The sequence below is a fragment of the Lagopus leucura genome, unplaced genomic scaffold (assembly GCF_019238085.1).
Source record: "Lagopus leucura isolate 7727_CA_CO unplaced genomic scaffold, USGS_WTPT01 Super-Scaffold_739, whole genome shotgun sequence".
In the NCBI taxonomy this organism is placed as follows: domain Eukaryota; kingdom Metazoa; phylum Chordata; class Aves; order Galliformes; family Phasianidae; genus Lagopus; species Lagopus leucura.
The window spans coordinates 16,534,058-16,551,778 of NW_024962255.1; the positions used below are offsets into that span (position 1 = coordinate 16,534,058).

The window sequence follows — 17,721 nt, forward strand, 5'->3', positions numbered from 1 at the left end:
AACTCACCTGAAATGTCACAACTGCCTCTTTCCAAGTGACATAATCATTGCCGCCATGAGCAGCACAAATGGGCTAACACTTGCAGTGGCACACTCAGCTGCTGTGTAGCTGCTCAAAGCCTGAGACCTCTGCAAACACAAATACATCTCTCCACACTACATTTCACTGAAATTATTGACTTCAAAATTTTCTTCGAGACATTGTATTCTGAGGCAGCATTTAAAACACCATTTTCTGGTCTGGGACTGTAGCAGCTCTGCACTCCACTGATGGAGGCATTTCTGCCTTCCCAGTAGGAATACGGGCATCATGGACAAGCTGGAAATCCCTTAAGCTGATTGCTGTTGAACCTTGCTCTGCAGTCAGAGTCCCCGTTGGGAGTGAGAGAAGAGAAAGCAACCTGTAACAACGTAATGCTTCTCAGCAGAGAATGCTGTGATAGCAAGAGTGAGAAAATTATGCATGCAGTACCAAAGCAACACATAGCACCGCAGTGACGCTGCCTATCCTGCAGCTACACAGCCAGCAGTGTGAATGCTCCTACAGCTGCATGCAGTACCTCATTCTGACTGCTCAGTGCCACAGCCTGCAGCATGCAGCCCCGTTTGGAGCTGTACGGTGAATCACCTGCATCGATACACCTGTAACTGACTTGCCAAAATAGCAATGACCCTTCACTGTTCCCCTGTTCTGACACAGCCCTGCCTCATTTCAGTGTAAATCACTGTGATTGTCCAAGTGACAGGTGAAGAGAGGGAAGGAGGAACTTCTGCCTTCTGAGGTTAGCTCCCCCATCCCCACTGGGGATTCCTTTACTGCAAACAGCCTGAGTATTACTGCCATTTACAGTAGCAATCACTCCGTCCCCTCCTCTCCCACAAACCTACTGCTGATATTAGCACTGATCATACTAACAAGCCTGTGGGTTTTATTACTACTGATACTAATAATACTGGACACATTACGTCTGCTCCCGCCAATAACAGGCTGTAGATATGATCCCTGCTAATGCCAATAATACTGGGGGATATTATCTCTGCCATTGTCAGCACTGCAGATATTATTGCCAGTAATGCTGTCAAATACTACAGATATTGTCAGGGGCCAAGATTAATAATGCTGGGATTGTTACAACACCAGCCTCGCTGGAACACAAATCCCAAATGAGAATTTGGGTACAGAGAAGTCCATTTGTGGCCTGCTATGGAGAGAGAGAGCTATCTTTAATAAGAGTAGTTTTGTAAAGGTCCCCAGAGTTTTACACAGTTGAAGATGCAGGGAGTCATATGAAACATCATTTTTATATTGTCTATTCATTTATCTATTTATCCATCTATCTGTCCTCTCTCTCCCTTTTCTTTCTATATACTGCTTAAGACAATAGTACTGGAGCACTGCTATTTTTTTCTTAGTTCCTCTGGCTCACCCCGGTTCTTACCCTTTTAGCTATCAGTTGGGTATTACAGAACTACAGAACAACAATCTAGATCAATAGAGTCCACCCTCAGCAAGTTTGCTGACAATACAAAGCTGGGAGAAATGGCTGACACACCAGAAGGCTGTGCTGCCATTCAGATGCTCAGATCTAACTCGTTCTCAGTGCCACATTCTTTCCAGGCCGGCAGCACATTTGGTATGTTGGTCCCCTGCTTCTCCGTGAGGAACACACCTGGCTGTCATCGGCCATTGCTAAGCCCACCTCTGGCTCCTTCTGTCCAACTTGGGAGTTCTGCTACATCATCTTGACACATAATTATCTCTCCTCTTCTTAATCATCTGTGCTACTGCCTAACGCAGTGCCAGCTGCAGAAAAGGATCTGGGGGAGGGGGTGTGCTCAGGCAGGGGCTCCTCTATCTCTCCAACCCTGCTCTGTGTCCTCAGCCAGCACAGGGGTTGCTAACAAGGTTTTCAGGAACCAGGATTCAAGAGCACTTCGGTCCTTTGCCTGTCTCCGCAGAATTGCATTCCTCACAAAGCATCATCCTAGCAGCAAAGCTGTCCCAATGAAGCAGAAAGAAGAACAGTGCTGCTGTCTCTGCCTTCTTTAGGGAAGAGCCATTCCCAAAATGCTGGGAGAGTAGATGTGCTTTTCTACGTGAGATTAAACCCCACAGTTAAGAAATTGCAACAAAACGGAGCTCAGAAGCTTTGGGAAGTACTGAGAAGGTCTATATATCCAGCATGAGCATGAAAGGAATACCTGCATTGGCCTTCTCATCTTGCTTTCCTAAGCCTCATCTCAGCTAGGGGTGCCCAGAGACCTCAGTGCTGCAGGCAGGTTGCCCAGGGGGAGTGCAGGTTACAGACTGTGCAAAACCTCCCCTTGGACCTTCTGACTTTAGGGCACAGCCCTGCTGTGGTGGTGTCTATCAGTGTTCCTTAAAGCCACTGTGAGCGCAGGGAGTCAGCTCCTGGGCAGGGGTGTTCAGCAGCTGCCAGGGGTCCCTTGTGAGGTTTCTCTGGGGTGGGAGTGTGACATCTCCCAGGATGGCAGAATGAAGGCTCTTCTCTAAGGAGTTTGCAGCTGTGTCGTGTTACTGAGATCCCACACCTCCAGGATAGCCTGGTACCTTTTTGATTTCTAAGGAGATACCTGGGCTCTTGGCCAATAGTAGGGAGTTGCACAATAATTCTTGCCCTTCATAAATCAGATCCAAGATGAATTAAGGACAGACACAGAGTTGTGAATCTTTGTGAAGCATCACAGTCTTAGATGTCTGATTGTTTCTGTGTTTAATTGTACTGCTTCAAAAATCTCAAATTCCAGGGCTGGTGATGATTGCGTGGCTGCATCTAAGTGGGATGACCACTGCAGGTATTTTGAAAGAATACCTGTTAAAGCCAGATTGAAAATGAGATACAGAGGCACCTTGTTGACAGCTTGTGATCACCAAGCTGGATTGAATGAGAACAGGGGTTCACAGAAACCCCAACTACTGCCAAAAGATGTACAACCACTAGAGAAACTTGTCGCTTGGTTTGAAATGTCACTATTTCCTGTGTAAGCAATGATAAGAAATGCCAGAGAGGCTTACAATGTTTTCAATCTCTTACTCCTGACATTTTTTTGACTTTGAGGCATTGACTCAGCCCTCCCATTGCTACATTTTTCTCTTAGCTAGGCCCTACTGCCATCTAGCTGGGAAATGGATCTTCCTCTGGGTCTTGATCCAATTTCCAATGGCATCAGCAAAAGTCTTCCCGTTTGCGTTGATAGGGGATGAACTGGGTCTTTGCTTCCAGCCTCTAGTTTTACTTTGTATTGGGAGAAATGGATCAGCCTTTTTCGTGGGATTATTGTTTATTCAGATCTAGAATTTAGAAATGTGAACCTCACTGGCATCAATGCTGGGGAAATGACTGGAGAAACTTCAAAATGCAGCATCTGTATCAGAAGAACCTCACCATGCATCACAAGGAGCCCTGGTATTGCCATACACCACACAGCCTGGGATTACCACATACACAGCACAGGGAGCCACTGACACTGCCAAGAGAGCCCCATGTAACAGGCAAAACCAACACCCTGAAGGCAGTGTTGAGCTGCACAGACTGGTCAAATGCTACCCTTGGAAAAGTTCACCTCCTAGCCCTCAGTTTGTGAATCAAATCAAATTAGAAAAGCAAGACAAAATTGTACAAACCACTATAAACACACCAAGACATCTCCCATCCATTCTACTGCATCTTCTTTCTGGACCTGAGGCTCCAGATTTTGGTTCATTTCAAGATTCACTTTGCCCTGAGTCCCTCCCAACAAGTAGCAAAGAGAAGGAAACAGCTTAATACTAGTTTCTTAGATCACTAGTGGAAGGCTTGGATAATAACCTTCAGGCCACAGAAGGGCTCCTGTTCTGCTTTCTGCTTGTCACAAGTATGGCAGTTCTAGTGTATAGACACTGTCCATGCAATCCGGGCCCTTGTAGCCACCACAGCTAATGCAGCTCATGGCACACCAAGGGGCGGGAACTTGTTTGCAAGGGGAAGGGAAGATACCCCACGTTGCTGATGCTTCTCTGAGATGGCACTGGGTTTGAAAACAAGTGAGTCGGGAAAACCTTGTTTACCCACAGTTCCAAGTCTGGGCACCTGCTGGCACCAAGGGAGCTCAGTTCCAGCCATTTCCAGCAGTGAATGAACTTGGGATCAGCTCCAGCAATGGAGACGGTTCTCTGCCTGCCGAGCAGATGTCTGGAGACACAGCCTGTCATGAAAAGGCCTCAGAAGAAGAGCACTCCAAGCCAGCAGGGCAGTGGCGGGGAACTGGTCTCTGTTGCTAAAACTGATCTAGCCCCTGGAGCAGCTGCAAACCTTGGCCTGAAATTGGAGCCTGTGCATGGGGACAAAGAATATAAAAGGGAGGATGAGCTTCTCCCCTCCCCCTACCTTCATCACGTTTCCTCTTCTCGCCATTCGACCGAGGAATCCCCAGGATCCCGTTAATGGAGTAAGAGCCCACTGGATCATTGGAGGCACTGGAGACGGGAGGGGATGCTGTGCTGGGCACTGGACAAAAGGAAAAGGGAGAAAGGGCCATGAGGAGAGCAGCCAGCACTCAGGGATCCCCCCACTGAAAGCTACACATACCACTACTCTCACAGGAGAGCATGGGGACTAAGCAGGCTCCCTGTCCCACACACAGAAGGACTCATGCTAATCCTGCTCTGCTAATGCTGCCGAATCCTAGCTGTGCCATCCTGTTCATATACCGTATCTCCATAGACTTACAGTACAGGGCCAATAGGAATGAACCAGTGTGCTCCACCAAGAAGCTAAATGTTGCTGTTTCCCATACGAAACAACTTATGGGAAACAGCAGTTCAGAGCAGGTCTCCCAGGGCATCCAAGATTACTGAGTGCAATGCTGCACAGGCCACACTCCCCAGGGGCTCTCAGACTATCCATATTTTGTCAGATCATTTCCTCTCAACATTTTTCCACCTGGAGTGCACATACCCTGTCTTAGCCACACCAGCCTCTAACGTGTCCACCAAGACTCTCCATGAAAAATCACCTTCTCTTAGCGCAGGTGAGAAGCTCTTCAGAGTTGGGCCAATAAATTCAGTTCCCTACTAGAACAAACCATGGACTCACGATAGGTACTCCAACCAGGATTAATAAAAATCTTGTGTCTTTCTTTTGCAGATCAGTTTACAGATCACTGTAAACTGGCAGACTCCTCCAGCCACTCACGACTCTCCAGGACTACTCTGGAGTTTCCAATACATCAGAAAGGACAAGTCACCCAGATTAGAAATAATAACTTCCCGATAATTAGGGCTTTAGGGTTTAGAGCAAGTAGAGTTGTACATCCAGTAGGCAAGCCCATTATGTCCCAGCATGCCCTAGTCATTAGGAGGATATCCCAGTTCCCTTACAAACCACTAGCCATCATTCAGCTCATAAAGCATTGAGCTGAAGCATTCAATACCTCCAGCAAAGGCTTTCCAGAACAGAGCAGAACCTGCCAGAACTGCCTGATGTAGATGCACACTTCCCAGTGCACCACAGAGCAATGAGAGGCTCCAGCAGCAGCATTCACAGCCACCCTCCCAGCTCCGCCAACTTATTCCCTAGACATTGCATTGCTTCTCCAAGAAGGGGGAATATCTGCCAACTCCATCTGATGTGGTCAGTGCTTCCCAGGCCATTGAGTGAGTCCAGATTGAAAGGGCATCCAGAAATGCTCTTCCATACTGGGTCATTAATTCTTTTGTGCTCTTGAATACAGTTCATGTACAGCACTTTCCAGTAAATCCTTGTTTAGCAGCTGATTCTCAGTAACCAACAGCATCTAAGACAGTGTCTTACGCCACAGGTAAACCACAATATTCCACACTACTACATGTTTTCTCCTGCTCTGAGTTGCTATTAGATAACCAAGTGCTATCAGCAGCAGACATTTGTACCATGCAACCCACATCAGTAACAACACCCCATCACATGTCTAGCACAGCATCTTTAAATGCAACAGACTAGTAGACATTTGGTAGCTTTATTACAGCCTCCATCTTCTGTTCACCTCAATAAGCCCTTTTCCCCTAGCAGAAAATGCTTTTTCTCAGTGAAATACACCCATGGGATAGCTGACTACAAAGCTAGAACATTGAAGGACTCTGTGGTGTGATATCAGAGTGGCATATCCTGTTCATCTGAGAGATGAGAAACAGGGAGAGAGAAGCAAAGCCAAGCAAGAAGGAGAAGAAAGGTGAAGGCTAGTGCTTGGGTAGGATAGTGGCAAGTACTTCTCTCTAGGGAGGTGAAGGAGAGAGTGAGCAAGTGAAAGGGGTGTTGAGGCAGGATAGCTTTGGGCAGACACCTTTGGGTAAACTCTCTGCAATGCAGCTGGGGCAGCAGAGAACAGCAACCTCTGCTTTCTGGTGAGGTTTCTTTCCCCCCATCTGCCTTCCCCTTGCACCTGTTTGTCAGACTTGACTTGTTTGCCCCTGCTGAGCTTCATTCCCATTTCCAGCTGTCCCATCACCAACCCCTCCATGCCAGTCTCCTTACCGATAGTATGTCCTGGCGCAGCCACACCTGTCCCACTCCCGTCTGGTGTTGGGTGGAAAGGTTGCTGAACTTTGGTTCTGATAATCCTGGAAAAAAAGCAAAGCATGTTCAGAACTCAACTCTTCTTGCAGTTCCTCTGTGCCTTTGAACACTGTGATTCCAGTAATCAGAGCCTGAGGCTGAGGGCCTGAGCTGACATCTGGCTGCAGCAGTGCATCTTAGCACTTCTTGTAGACCTGATTCTGGTGCTTTAATGGTCCAGCTCGCACAGAATTGTCCTTGCTGCGCTCTGTCCTGCCCCCCAACCATGTAGTCGCTGCATGATTATGATGCTCAGCAAGCAATCTGGGATCCAGTCTCTCCTATGTGGTAGTGACTGTGTTATTGCTTGTGATCAGATCTGCTAGTGTGCTCATGAGGCAGCCTTTGCAGCTAACAGCCATTGCTAGATTTGCAAATGGTGTAGATTTCATTTTGTCGCATACTTGAGAAATTCCTTTCTGGCACAGCACTGGGAGATTTGAACTGATGGAGGGCTTTCCCAAAGCCCTACTCTTTGTGAATGACAGTGGGAGCAGAAGGCACCTGTACAGAGTGATGAGGGGATATAGGTTACCAGGAAAAAGAATCTGCCGCAAAGGGATACTGCTTTTGTTTATCAGGTCGTGCACAAACACAGTATGGAAACCCAAAAAGATGTCAGTGAATGCCACAAAGTTCACAGTGCAGCTCAGAATGAAAATAAACTGAACTGCAATTGTCAGTGTTCATCTTCTTGTTACATGCAGTCTTTCACCTCTAAGTCACTGATTTAAATCCAGCTGAGGTCAGTGTGAAAGAAAATCACTATCCTCTAATACTTGGCTGGGGGGCCTGCCCGCTGCCAGATGCTGGGTAGCTGTGACTCAGGAACAACCATGTCTTACCAAGGGGCTCAGCAAATAAGCCATGACCTGTGAAGGCCATGGAGACTAAATTCCTTTCTGAGCTTAAAACAAGCCTCTCCAATTAGGATGAAGGCTACAGATGCTCGTTCGGCTTAGTTTCTGGAACTGTCAGCCTTGCATTGTATTAGCTTTAACCTCTCCTCAGAACTCTCTCCACAGAAAGTGAAAGCAAATAATGCATTCTCCCTGCCCACCCGAGGGCTTTTCTTAGAAATTCACACTAAAGAAAGAGTTGGCAAAACTTCAAAGAGAGAATGTGTGTCATGGGCAGAGGTAGGCAAAGACTTTGGGAGGGCATTTTTGAAAAAGCGTGGCTTCACAAAGTGAAGCCTTCATAGGAAGAGAAAGGCATTTCAGAGCACATCATCTCAGGTTACTGGAAAACAGATAGATGGTGAAACCTGGGCAGTTTCTGGAGGAGCAGAGGACAACTGGGTCTTAGCTGCAGATAGGTGATATCAGGGCTCTGGCTGGGGATGGAGAATCCTCCCTCTCCTCACCTCTCATAGTGCAGGGGTTCCTGGTTCACAGCTGTGGGGATACAGACAGAAGGTGTCGGAGGGCCTTAGGCTGAGGGCCTGGATTTTGAGGTCATGCTGGTGTGCACGAGCTGGGAGCTGATCTGAGCAGTCAGTGCTAGGGCAAGTAATGCAACTTTCTTCTTCTTTTCAATTTTTTTTTTCCTTTTCTTTCCTCTCACATTCCCCCTAAAGCCCCCTGAAGTGCCACTCTGGTTGTGTGAGTTTATTGATTTCCCCCAGCCCAGAGAAACAGAAAGAGGGGATGGGGTGCAGGCAAAGGGATGGAAATAGAAAGCTATAAATTATTTGTGACAGGAAAGCAATAGTGCCAGAGTGCTGAGCACAAGTCCCGTGTCACTATTAGATTCCTTTTAGCCTGATGACACTGTAAAAGAGGTTAAGTGTCTGATGGAATCGTACACCTTGGGGGCAGGGGCAGTCCAGAAGCAGAACAAGCCACAGAGAGCGGGTATATCAATTCTCCAGGCCAATAATATTCCCCTCATTGATTGCAACACAAAGTTCAAAAATCTCATTATAGTCAGGCAGACCTGGAACTTTTTAAAAATCAATAGAGTGGTATAACGTATGTATACTTTATATAAATGTATCTATCCATCCATCCATCCATCTGTCCATCCATCCATCTCCAAAAATCTGCCTGAGGGTGTCTAAGTTAACCTACACATTAGACTGTGTTATGTTCTATTGTAGCACAGCACAGTGAATGGATTAGACGCTTTCCCCTGCAGCCTTAGCTGCCATGTTATACCATGTCCTATTAGCACTGAGATGACATCAGACAGTGCCATTCGCACTGCAATATGACATCAGGTTGGCCATTCACACAGGCAGGTGACATCAGCCTCTGCTCCTGCTGCAGGAGCCCCAGGTGAGCTATGCTAAATGGAAACTGCAGCACTTCCAACGCCAACTAGAGCGAAACCAGCCTGTGCGGTGATTTGGGTATAGCAGTCCCGTCCGTAATGCTTGGAAACCCCAGGCAGGGATGAAGAAGAAAGTTTCATTTCCTTCCCTGTTCTGTTCTTGGGCTCTCAGCTCAGAGTGCTGGTTGTACCCACTGCGGCAGTGTACACAGAGATGTGTCCATCTGGAGTTGGAGAGAACTCACCAGCTCATTTCACTAAGTAGCCATCATCTCATAATGTTTTTTGGTCGCTACCAACCAGGACCAGCCACAGCTGGTGGCCTTGAGATGAAATGTCTCACTGGAAATATTTCCTTCTTACAAAGGAAGCTGGCTTTCTGCCAAGAGTGGACAGGAGCAGTGAGCAACTGAGAACATTGTTGGTTTTTCAGCCTCAGGTAGCTTGGTTCAGCTCATTTCTGGCATTAGATGGCAGAACCTAATGAGTTAGTCAATGTCTCCTATGGCTAAAAGAAGAGGCAGGCCACGTGCTCCTCTGCCACATAGGCATGGCCTCACTGGCACTGGAAGGAGAGAAGTCTCAGATCCTAGCTTGGAGCACAGAATCTGGCCATGTTTCACCCAGGGTCGCTTCATTTAAGGGCAGTGATAAACAGCACTGTCCCCAGGAATCGCTGCTGTCGCTGCATCAGGCTCTGAGTGAGTCGTGTATGTGAGACCACCTAATGAAACAGCAGATGAAAGATGAAGAAAGCTGACCTCATCCTGTAGCAACAGATGCAGCATAATAATGCAGTCTTTAAACTTCAGGACTGCTGAAAGGTTCTAATCATCCGCAGAGGCTGAAGTATGCACAGAGCTGACCCAAACTTAGGAGTGCTACACTTGTGTCCTGTGAGAGGGAGCAAACCCTCGGTCACCTCTTGCTGCTTTCTGTGGCTTATTCTCACCTCTAGATGCTGGAGGAAGACGTGCCTTTTGCAGAACACTTCTGCAGCTCTTCCCAAAAGAGGAAGGGACACAGCTCTTGGCACACCACTCAGCAGTGCTGATTTTTTGAAGTAAATGCCAGTGTTTTCAAAGGCCTTTCTTTTCTCCAATAGAAATTGTCACTTTGGACTAATTTCATCTCTGCTCTAATTCCATCACAGTCAGTGACTCCAGTAACGGCCTTTGTGCTTAATTAGGGGCATAAACTGGCACTTATTGTAAATTCCCATTTTTCATTTTCCAGTGGGAGATTTTTGCACAAGTTGTCTACCCTGAGTTTTGGAGAACATACAATTTTAATACATAACCGAATGAAGTTTCAGCAACAGGACATTTATAGATCTTTGATGGCAGTAAAGCAACCAAACTTCATTTCACAATCTGAATTTAATATGTGATATTATCATAAGTAACGGCGTGTAGTATCATTACAGTCCGTAGTATCGTACTGTGAATTATAAATCCATTCCTGGAATTTGCAAGTTACTGCAGTTGCCTTGTAGTAATTCTATCTAGAGTGAATACTTCAGATAGCTCTGGCTGAAACCAACGGCCTGCCTCCAATGCTTTTGAGTTTCTTAAACATTCAGCACTAGATCAGGAATTTCCAGCGTTTGATTTCTATCTGGTTATTTTTGGCACCTTTAGTGCAATCTGTTTTGCTGATTCTAAATGCAGATTAACACAAAAAGCCATCTTCAGTAATCTGACAATTGTAACAGGGGCTAATCAAATTTGGTCGAGGATGTAGAAAAAAATATTAAAGATAAAATTAGCTGAGACATCATCCTTTCTGAGAACTGGAATATTCTCACCTTGTAAAGGAGCAAATGAAAAATCTCCCCTAGACCTTTTTGGGAGTTATTTGCTATAAGAATGACAGAGCATAAGAAAAATCCCTTGCCTCTCTGACATTTCTGTCCAGGCTGTCTTGTAGACTTGCCATACCCTGTGGTTTCTCCACTCTCACTGTTGCTTGGAGAGATTTTAGACAGTACCTCAAAGCCCAGATGAAAGCCCAGTGGGGTTGATGGGAGGGAGATGAGCGCTGGCTGAGCCCTACAGAGGTCCCAGTGTAGCAACTCCTTTAATCCTGGAAGAACCAGGTGAAGTTGCACTAAGGAGGTGTGGTGTGTCCTGCTGCCTCAAGGAAACCTGACAGACTTCAGATAGCACTGGTGTCTTCTCTGTGATCATCTTCCTTTGTCACAGATTATTTTTCAGAGTGGAAGGGTACACTCTGCGGAGCACCAAACTCCTTGTAATTGTTTCGGAGTGTTCATACTTTAAATGCTCCGTATTAGAAGCACATTACAAGACCCCAGGGTGTGCATTACTGGGCAATTAAAGCCGCTCTTGGAAGGCTAACCCTGCTAAGCTTCAGCCTGGCTCTCTGCAGTGAGTCTAAGGGCAGCTGTGGTGGCCAAAGAGCCAACACTGCGGTGCCTCGCCGCTGCATTAGTGCAGCTGTGCCTGCAGGGACACGGTGTGGGGCTGAGGGGCACTGCCATACCCTTTGTGCCTCACATCGCTACCTGCAATGGGCTGGAGACCCCCAGTGATGCTGGCATCAGAGCATGCCTCAGGGAGAGAGATGAGGAGAGGGAGCCTTGGGCTCCTCAGTGCTGACAACATCCCCCCTGTAGGTGGGTGCTGTGCAGGCCCAAAGAGCTCTGAGCGTGGCTTGCGTTCACACAGGAGAGCCTGCATGTTTCAGTGCATGGGCACAGCTGAATTCACAGTTCAGCAAAAAGAGGGGAAGAAAGTATTGTTTGACAGAGTTAGAATGGAAAGCAAGCTTCATAGCTTGGTGAGGAAAAGCAACCAAGGGATTTAGAGGGTGAAGGGAAATGCAGTCTGACAGTTGGAGCCTAATCCGACTTAAGGGAAGAGCTTCGGTTGCTCACATTGTCATGGACTCTCATCAGGACTTTGGGCAAATGGCGTTTCTCTCTGTGCTCTGCTTCCTGCCTGAACTGTGAAGATAGGAGCGCTGCTTTGCCACCTGGGGCACCGAGGGGACAGCTGGAAGGAGGAGAGAAGGGCTCAGGTTCAGGCAGAGCAGGGGCCAAGGAAGTGCTTCAGCGAGCTGTAGCACAGTGTTGGCTCCATTCCCCCTCCTGAAGCAGAAATGACACGTACCCTGCTGACAGTGGCTGCCTGTGAAGGGAAGGGAGGTGGGCAGAGGAGACGGGAGCTGTGTTTCAGCTGCGCTGACTGCAGCGGTCACGTTAGAGTTCGTGCAGCACGTGTAGTCAGGAGGCTCAGACCTACCCCCAAGAGCCACAGTTGATTTCCATCAGTGTGGGGGGCAGTACCTTTGCAAAATCTACTGCAACACTTGCAGCCCTCAGAACAGCAGCTGACATTGGCAGGAGTGGCAGACTCAGCTTCCTTGCTAGCAGGCCCGAGGCTCTGGCTCTGTCTGCCAAGAGAGCAGAATGCTTCCAAACCGTGCCATATTCAAGGGCCACAAGCAATATTTATGCATTCAAACTCTCTTCTGTCATGAAAATTGCATTTCCTTCTGCCTAGCTTTTGGAAGGGGAGAGAGACGAAGGGTGATCACATGCGTTATCAGTATACAGGCACAGGTATGATGGAACACTTTGGTTAGATAGACAGTGCCAAGAGGAGGCTGAATTGTGGTCATTTATTTTCTCAAACTTTCCAAATAGATGAGAGGAAGAAATGGAGATGCCTTGCATATCTTGAAACATAAGCTCTGCCCTCCCTGAGGAGATTGGCCTCCATATCTGCTGTTAGTCTGTGTGGCTCTATCATCTTAACTGGACCTCCACTAGCATCATGCCTGAAGAGAGGAGGAAGAATGCCAGTTTGTTCCAGCTGAGCCTGCTTACACCAAGACACCAGAGAAAACCCAGTCCTGCCCTTTTCTCACACTGCAAAGACCATTTCTTGGCTGCACACTGAGGAGAGACAGCAGCAGTTTTACTATCTGAAGGGCTTAGAGAGGAGCTAGGATTTTTTTGTTGTTTTAAATCAGTGACCCATGATGACACCATACGGTTTTATTTCATTTAATTTGAGCAGAGCATTAACGTTCAGCTTCTAGCAGATCTCTGCCCATTGCAGTTCTGCTGCACTACATGGAACAATTCAAGATGTAAGGAAGAGCGGTGGGAGGAAGGAAAGGTGAAGCAAAAGGTGTCTCTGGGAGCGGGGAGGTGTGCCAAGCAGGGATTTGCTCTGTCAGCTCATCTGGGGAGCAGCAACACCCAGCTGCATCCCACAGCTACAGGCTGACAGCATTCGACCCCATGCGTGTAGGTCGCCTAGCCTGACCTTGTGGAATACATTGCTGCATCGGGCTATGAGAAACATTTTCCCATTTATCCAAGGGGATCTGTGTGAGCCCATTGCACTAGGGTGCAAACCTGAAGGTGAGCAGGGAATGTGGCTGAACTCCACAGAGCTATGCAGCCATCCAGGGCTTAGAGCTGGCTGAAGAATGAGTATCTACATGAGCTGCAGTCAAGCAGTGACTGCAGCATAGAAATGTCCTCAGGCAGGTGTTTCTACTTTTATTACACTCCGTTCACGTTTGGAAGGTTTTCTTTGCAGTCAGGAAACCCAGGAATGCGTTATAATCCAAACATCTAGAAGATGTCAGTCGGTGTACCAAATATTGGAAGCAAATTGGGTGTAGATGTTTGACAGCCCAGATTTAAGATGAATTAAAGAATCTTGAAGGACTAAAGGGGTTTTGCTGCTTAGACTTAGAAACACAGGCATGAGAGGAACTATATGGCTCATCTGGTCTGAATTCTGATAGCATAGGCAACCACAAAGCAAATGTTCAACTCAGAGCATCCACAGGAATATCCTTCCTAGGAGCTCCAGACCTACAGTGCCCCTCGACCAACACAGTCTCTGCTACAAAAGACCAAAAGCTTCAAGAACTACAGCAAGCTGCAGGAAAGGAGCAGGAAGAAAACACTGCCAGGGGCTACATCCACTTCACCAGCAAGAAGGAAAATGCCCATGAATGTCAGAGCCCCTAGACATGGGTCATTTTTTAGGCGTCTGCCTCAGAGCGCCCTTGCACTGCAGTGACTGCAGGACCAAGTGACACCTGTCCCTGCAGAGCAGCCAGCTTGGGTCCTGCCAGCAGCGCAGCTGCGGTGCACGGAGCTGGCGGAAGGTCCAGCCTGTGAGCTGCCAGCATTCGGTGGCTGCCGCACAGCAAGCGCTGGAGCTGCCGCAACAGCAGCTGTGCCAGCAGGTGAGTTAGGGAGACCTACGGAAACACATGGGCTTGCCAAGGTTAAATATCTTAATCTGGAGCAGAGGAACTTTTAATTGAAAGCTTTGCTTTGTGCCTGCTTCCAGTTATTAAAATTCAGGAGTCTGTGCCGAATTCCTTGTGGACATTCATTTTGATTAACAGAAGACGTGTGTACTAGAAGTAAAGGCTTGAACTGGGAGGAAACAGATAAATGTAGATAACTCTCAACTCTCTCTCAAGCTCTTTCATACCTTTTGCCATAAGTAAAACCTTAGATCTTTAAGATAAATTTCATCGTTCGTTTCAAACCAAGGTATTTCTGGCTTCCACAACTGTGAAGAACAGGTGGAAGTGGGACCTGGCTGCCTCCCAAAGGCCAGAACAGAGGCAAAGAAAAAAAGCAAGTGCACTCTTATTTACAATCTTGTGTATTTTATGGTGATCTCTCCATTATGGAGGCTGCTAACTTTGGATTTTTTAACACCAGGGCTTGGCAGTGTGGGTTATTAACCCTGGTGTTAAAAAGTGCTAGTTTCAGAGTGGGACCCTTTGCGGCAGGTCATGCTTGAAATTTCCACAGAGAACCTGAATCTTTCCCTTACTGTTCCAGTCCCTACTCCTGTTGTTATTCCTTATCCCTCCTTCTGAAAGCTGCCCAAAACTGCCAGCAAAGGCAAACGTATGAACCCAACACAGAGCAGGAATGCTTGGGTGATACGTAGGGACCCAATGTAGAGCTGGTACCCACCTCCAAAGACAGCATGCTTATTTTCCCAGTTTTTCCTAATGAAAGGACAAGTCCATAGCTGGTCTACTTGGCTCATATGAGTGACTAACAGGTCTGAAAATTAGCCAGCATAGGCTATGTGTTTGTTTCCATGTCAGAGCTGTTTGTGGCATAAGAGCACCAGCATTTGTCTTTTAGTGGGCTGTAATTGATCATATGGTGCTATACGTACTTGTTTATCTTTTCCTGCAGGTCTACACATATTACTGTGGCTGTATTAGTTAAACATTTGGGTCACATATTGTATTCAGATCCCATGAAGAATTAATAAACATTTATTCAACCATTACAGTTTTTAACAGAGTTAATGGCAGATAGGCTGCTCAGCTTTGTGGCTGTAGCCATCACCAGCTCGCTATATTGATCTCATTGTGCAGCACCAAGCACCATTATTACAAACAGTCAGCCATAACCACCTAGAATCATCCATAACAAGGCTATAATATCCATTGTATAATAACTAATATGTATCAGCATGGATATATAAGTAATGTGGCTCCTTGCTGTAAGGCCCTTAACTGTATATGCATTTGCTTAGCTAGTATAACTTTATTCGTTATAATCATAAGTATAATTAGTGTAACTTCGGGAGTGCAGATCTGTTCTACTCCTACATTGTGCACCTGGCACCCGTCTGACCGAGTGCAGAGCTGTCCATGTGGGCCCTGAGCAAGCTATCACTTACATGCCATTCCCATGCAACCACAACGGCTGTAGGGAGCTTGCTGGATTTCCAGGTCCCATTTTCCTGTCCCCACCTCTGTCCATAATGTGGACCCATCACCCACACATGGCTATGCAAAGTAACTAATGTGAATTAACTGGAAGTGTGAAATTGAAGCAGTCTAGTTAAACTGTATTACGCTTCTGACACCTTTGTTTAGAAGTAAGACAGCTTTAATTTAGTCTAGCCTAATTCACTTTGGAAAATGCAGTAAACTAAATTCAATGTAGGACACTCATCCAAACAGTGTTTTAATGGTTTTAACCAATGTACTTTCAAAGTTAATTCAGATTAATTTTCTCGTTTGTCCCTATGTAAGCAAGCCTGTTGCCCATGCTCTGTCAATGAAACCACCTCAGCTGAGATGCCTTCAGCCATGCCAGATTGACAATGGGCTCCCAGGAGCTGCAGTGCTTACTATGAGTCTCTCTGACCCCACTGCTGCTTTATTCCCATGTCTCCATGCTGGTGGCTTTCCTTCCGTGCCCGAGCCGTGGGGATGGACTGGGCTCTGCTGCTGACCTGTGCTGGCTGCTGTCAGCCTGGGAGGGGGCCACGGGTTGTTCAGCACGGCCTGAAGTTGTGAGCTGTAAATATTTTGTTATTTACACTTCAGGCTTTTGCAAGGGAGTGTTGTGTTGTTTCTAGCTCAGGCAATGTACAAAGAGCTCCTTCTGAAAGTCATGAGATCCTAGAGAGTTCTTGGTGATTTTTCTCCAGTGCCATAATTTCGAAGTATGATCCCCTTAAGCTGAACAAAGTGAATCTGAATGCTTCCAGCCCTGACTTAGCGTTTCTCCCATTGTTTCATCTGACAGCATGGGGACAAGGTTGGATGCAATCAAGACTTATAAGCAGAGATGTAAAGAGAAGCATATTCTATGGTGTTTAGAAAACTATACTACTTTTAATCTAGAGTATTTTCTAGTCTAAGAAGCCATGAGGTAGCATAGGGCGGTTCAGAGATTTTATATTTTATCTTGCTGTTTTTACAGGGCTATCATAAAATCAACTGTGAACAAAGCAGTCTGAGAAGTAACCCAGAAACATTTTTCTGTGCAAAAATCCTAATCTTTCAAAGTATAATTATGGAAATTTCAAACTTCTCATCACCTCATTGAACTCTGAAGCCACACTTTGTACTCAGTCAAAACGCAGCTTAGGAGGAAATTGTAGTCAAATGTTATTTTAATCACAATGCAAAAATAGCCCTTGAAAAACTGTATTTTGGTGCATCTCAACTCAAATAAAGCACTGTATGGGAACTGCTGAATCACGGCCTGAACCACTGACTGATCACCTGAGGCGAGCACTGCAAGCACAGGTGAAGGCAGTTCAGCTGTGTGACCAAAAGGGGTGGAGCCTGGCTGCACCTCACCTAGACCTCATTTAAGGGCTGACTGCCACGAGGGAAGGATCTCTTCCTGGAGATTGCCCCCTTTGGAGTTTTCTGCAGTGAGCCTAGGATATGGGTGAGCATTTCATTTATTTCTGATTATCTCTGTCCACCTTGATAATCTTTCTGATTATGCAACCTGTATAATACCACCAACCATGCCACTCTAAATGGTGTATTTGTTGATTGTACAAGCACCTAACCTAAATCTTTGCTAAGAGACCAACCAGGCAAACAACAAACTCACCAACATAATCCACGCTATCAAGTACTCCTTGATTGCACCGTTAGCTCTGTTTTTGTGTCCTTGTTTCATTATGGAATTAGTGCTAATGAATAGACTTTGACTGATGGATAATACAGCCTCCAATCTTTGGTATAAAATTAGCAGTTTCATTGAAACAGTTACTAGGCTAATACAAAGAGTCAGTCCTACGTATTAATATGGTTGTGTAGAACGTATTTGAGTACATCTGGGTATCAATTTCTGTGCAGCTAGCTAAAGACGAGACCGCTGTAAGTAAAATCTAGATTTGTTGCACAACAGTTTGCAGGACTTCTTTGGTGTGGATACACACACTGTGTTTGTGCAGAGCATGCACAAAGCCGCACTGCTATGCCAGTATGAGCGCATGCCTGTGTTTCTGTCTGTGCATTCATTTGCATGTGTGTCAGTCTGCAGGTATGTTCCTACTCGTGTGTGTAA

At 46.4% G+C, this 17,721-nt stretch overlaps 1 protein-coding gene across 8 annotated transcripts in view; it reads right to left on the reverse strand.

Annotated features, from left to right (window-relative positions):
- PAX2 (paired box 2) overlaps positions 1–17,721 on the reverse strand; it is a 78,442-nt gene that overhangs the window by 41,593 nt on the left and 19,128 nt on the right. For all 8 annotated transcript variants that reach the window (XM_042863529.1, XM_042863527.1, XM_042863532.1 and 5 more), the window contains exons 4-5: positions 6,513–6,598; positions 4,389–4,508 (exon numbers count right to left, since the gene is read on the reverse strand). In XM_042863529.1, the coding sequence (XP_042719463.1) occupies positions 4,389–4,508; positions 6,513–6,598 (206 nt within the window). The remainder of the gene's footprint in view (positions 1–4,388; positions 4,509–6,512; positions 6,599–17,721) is intronic.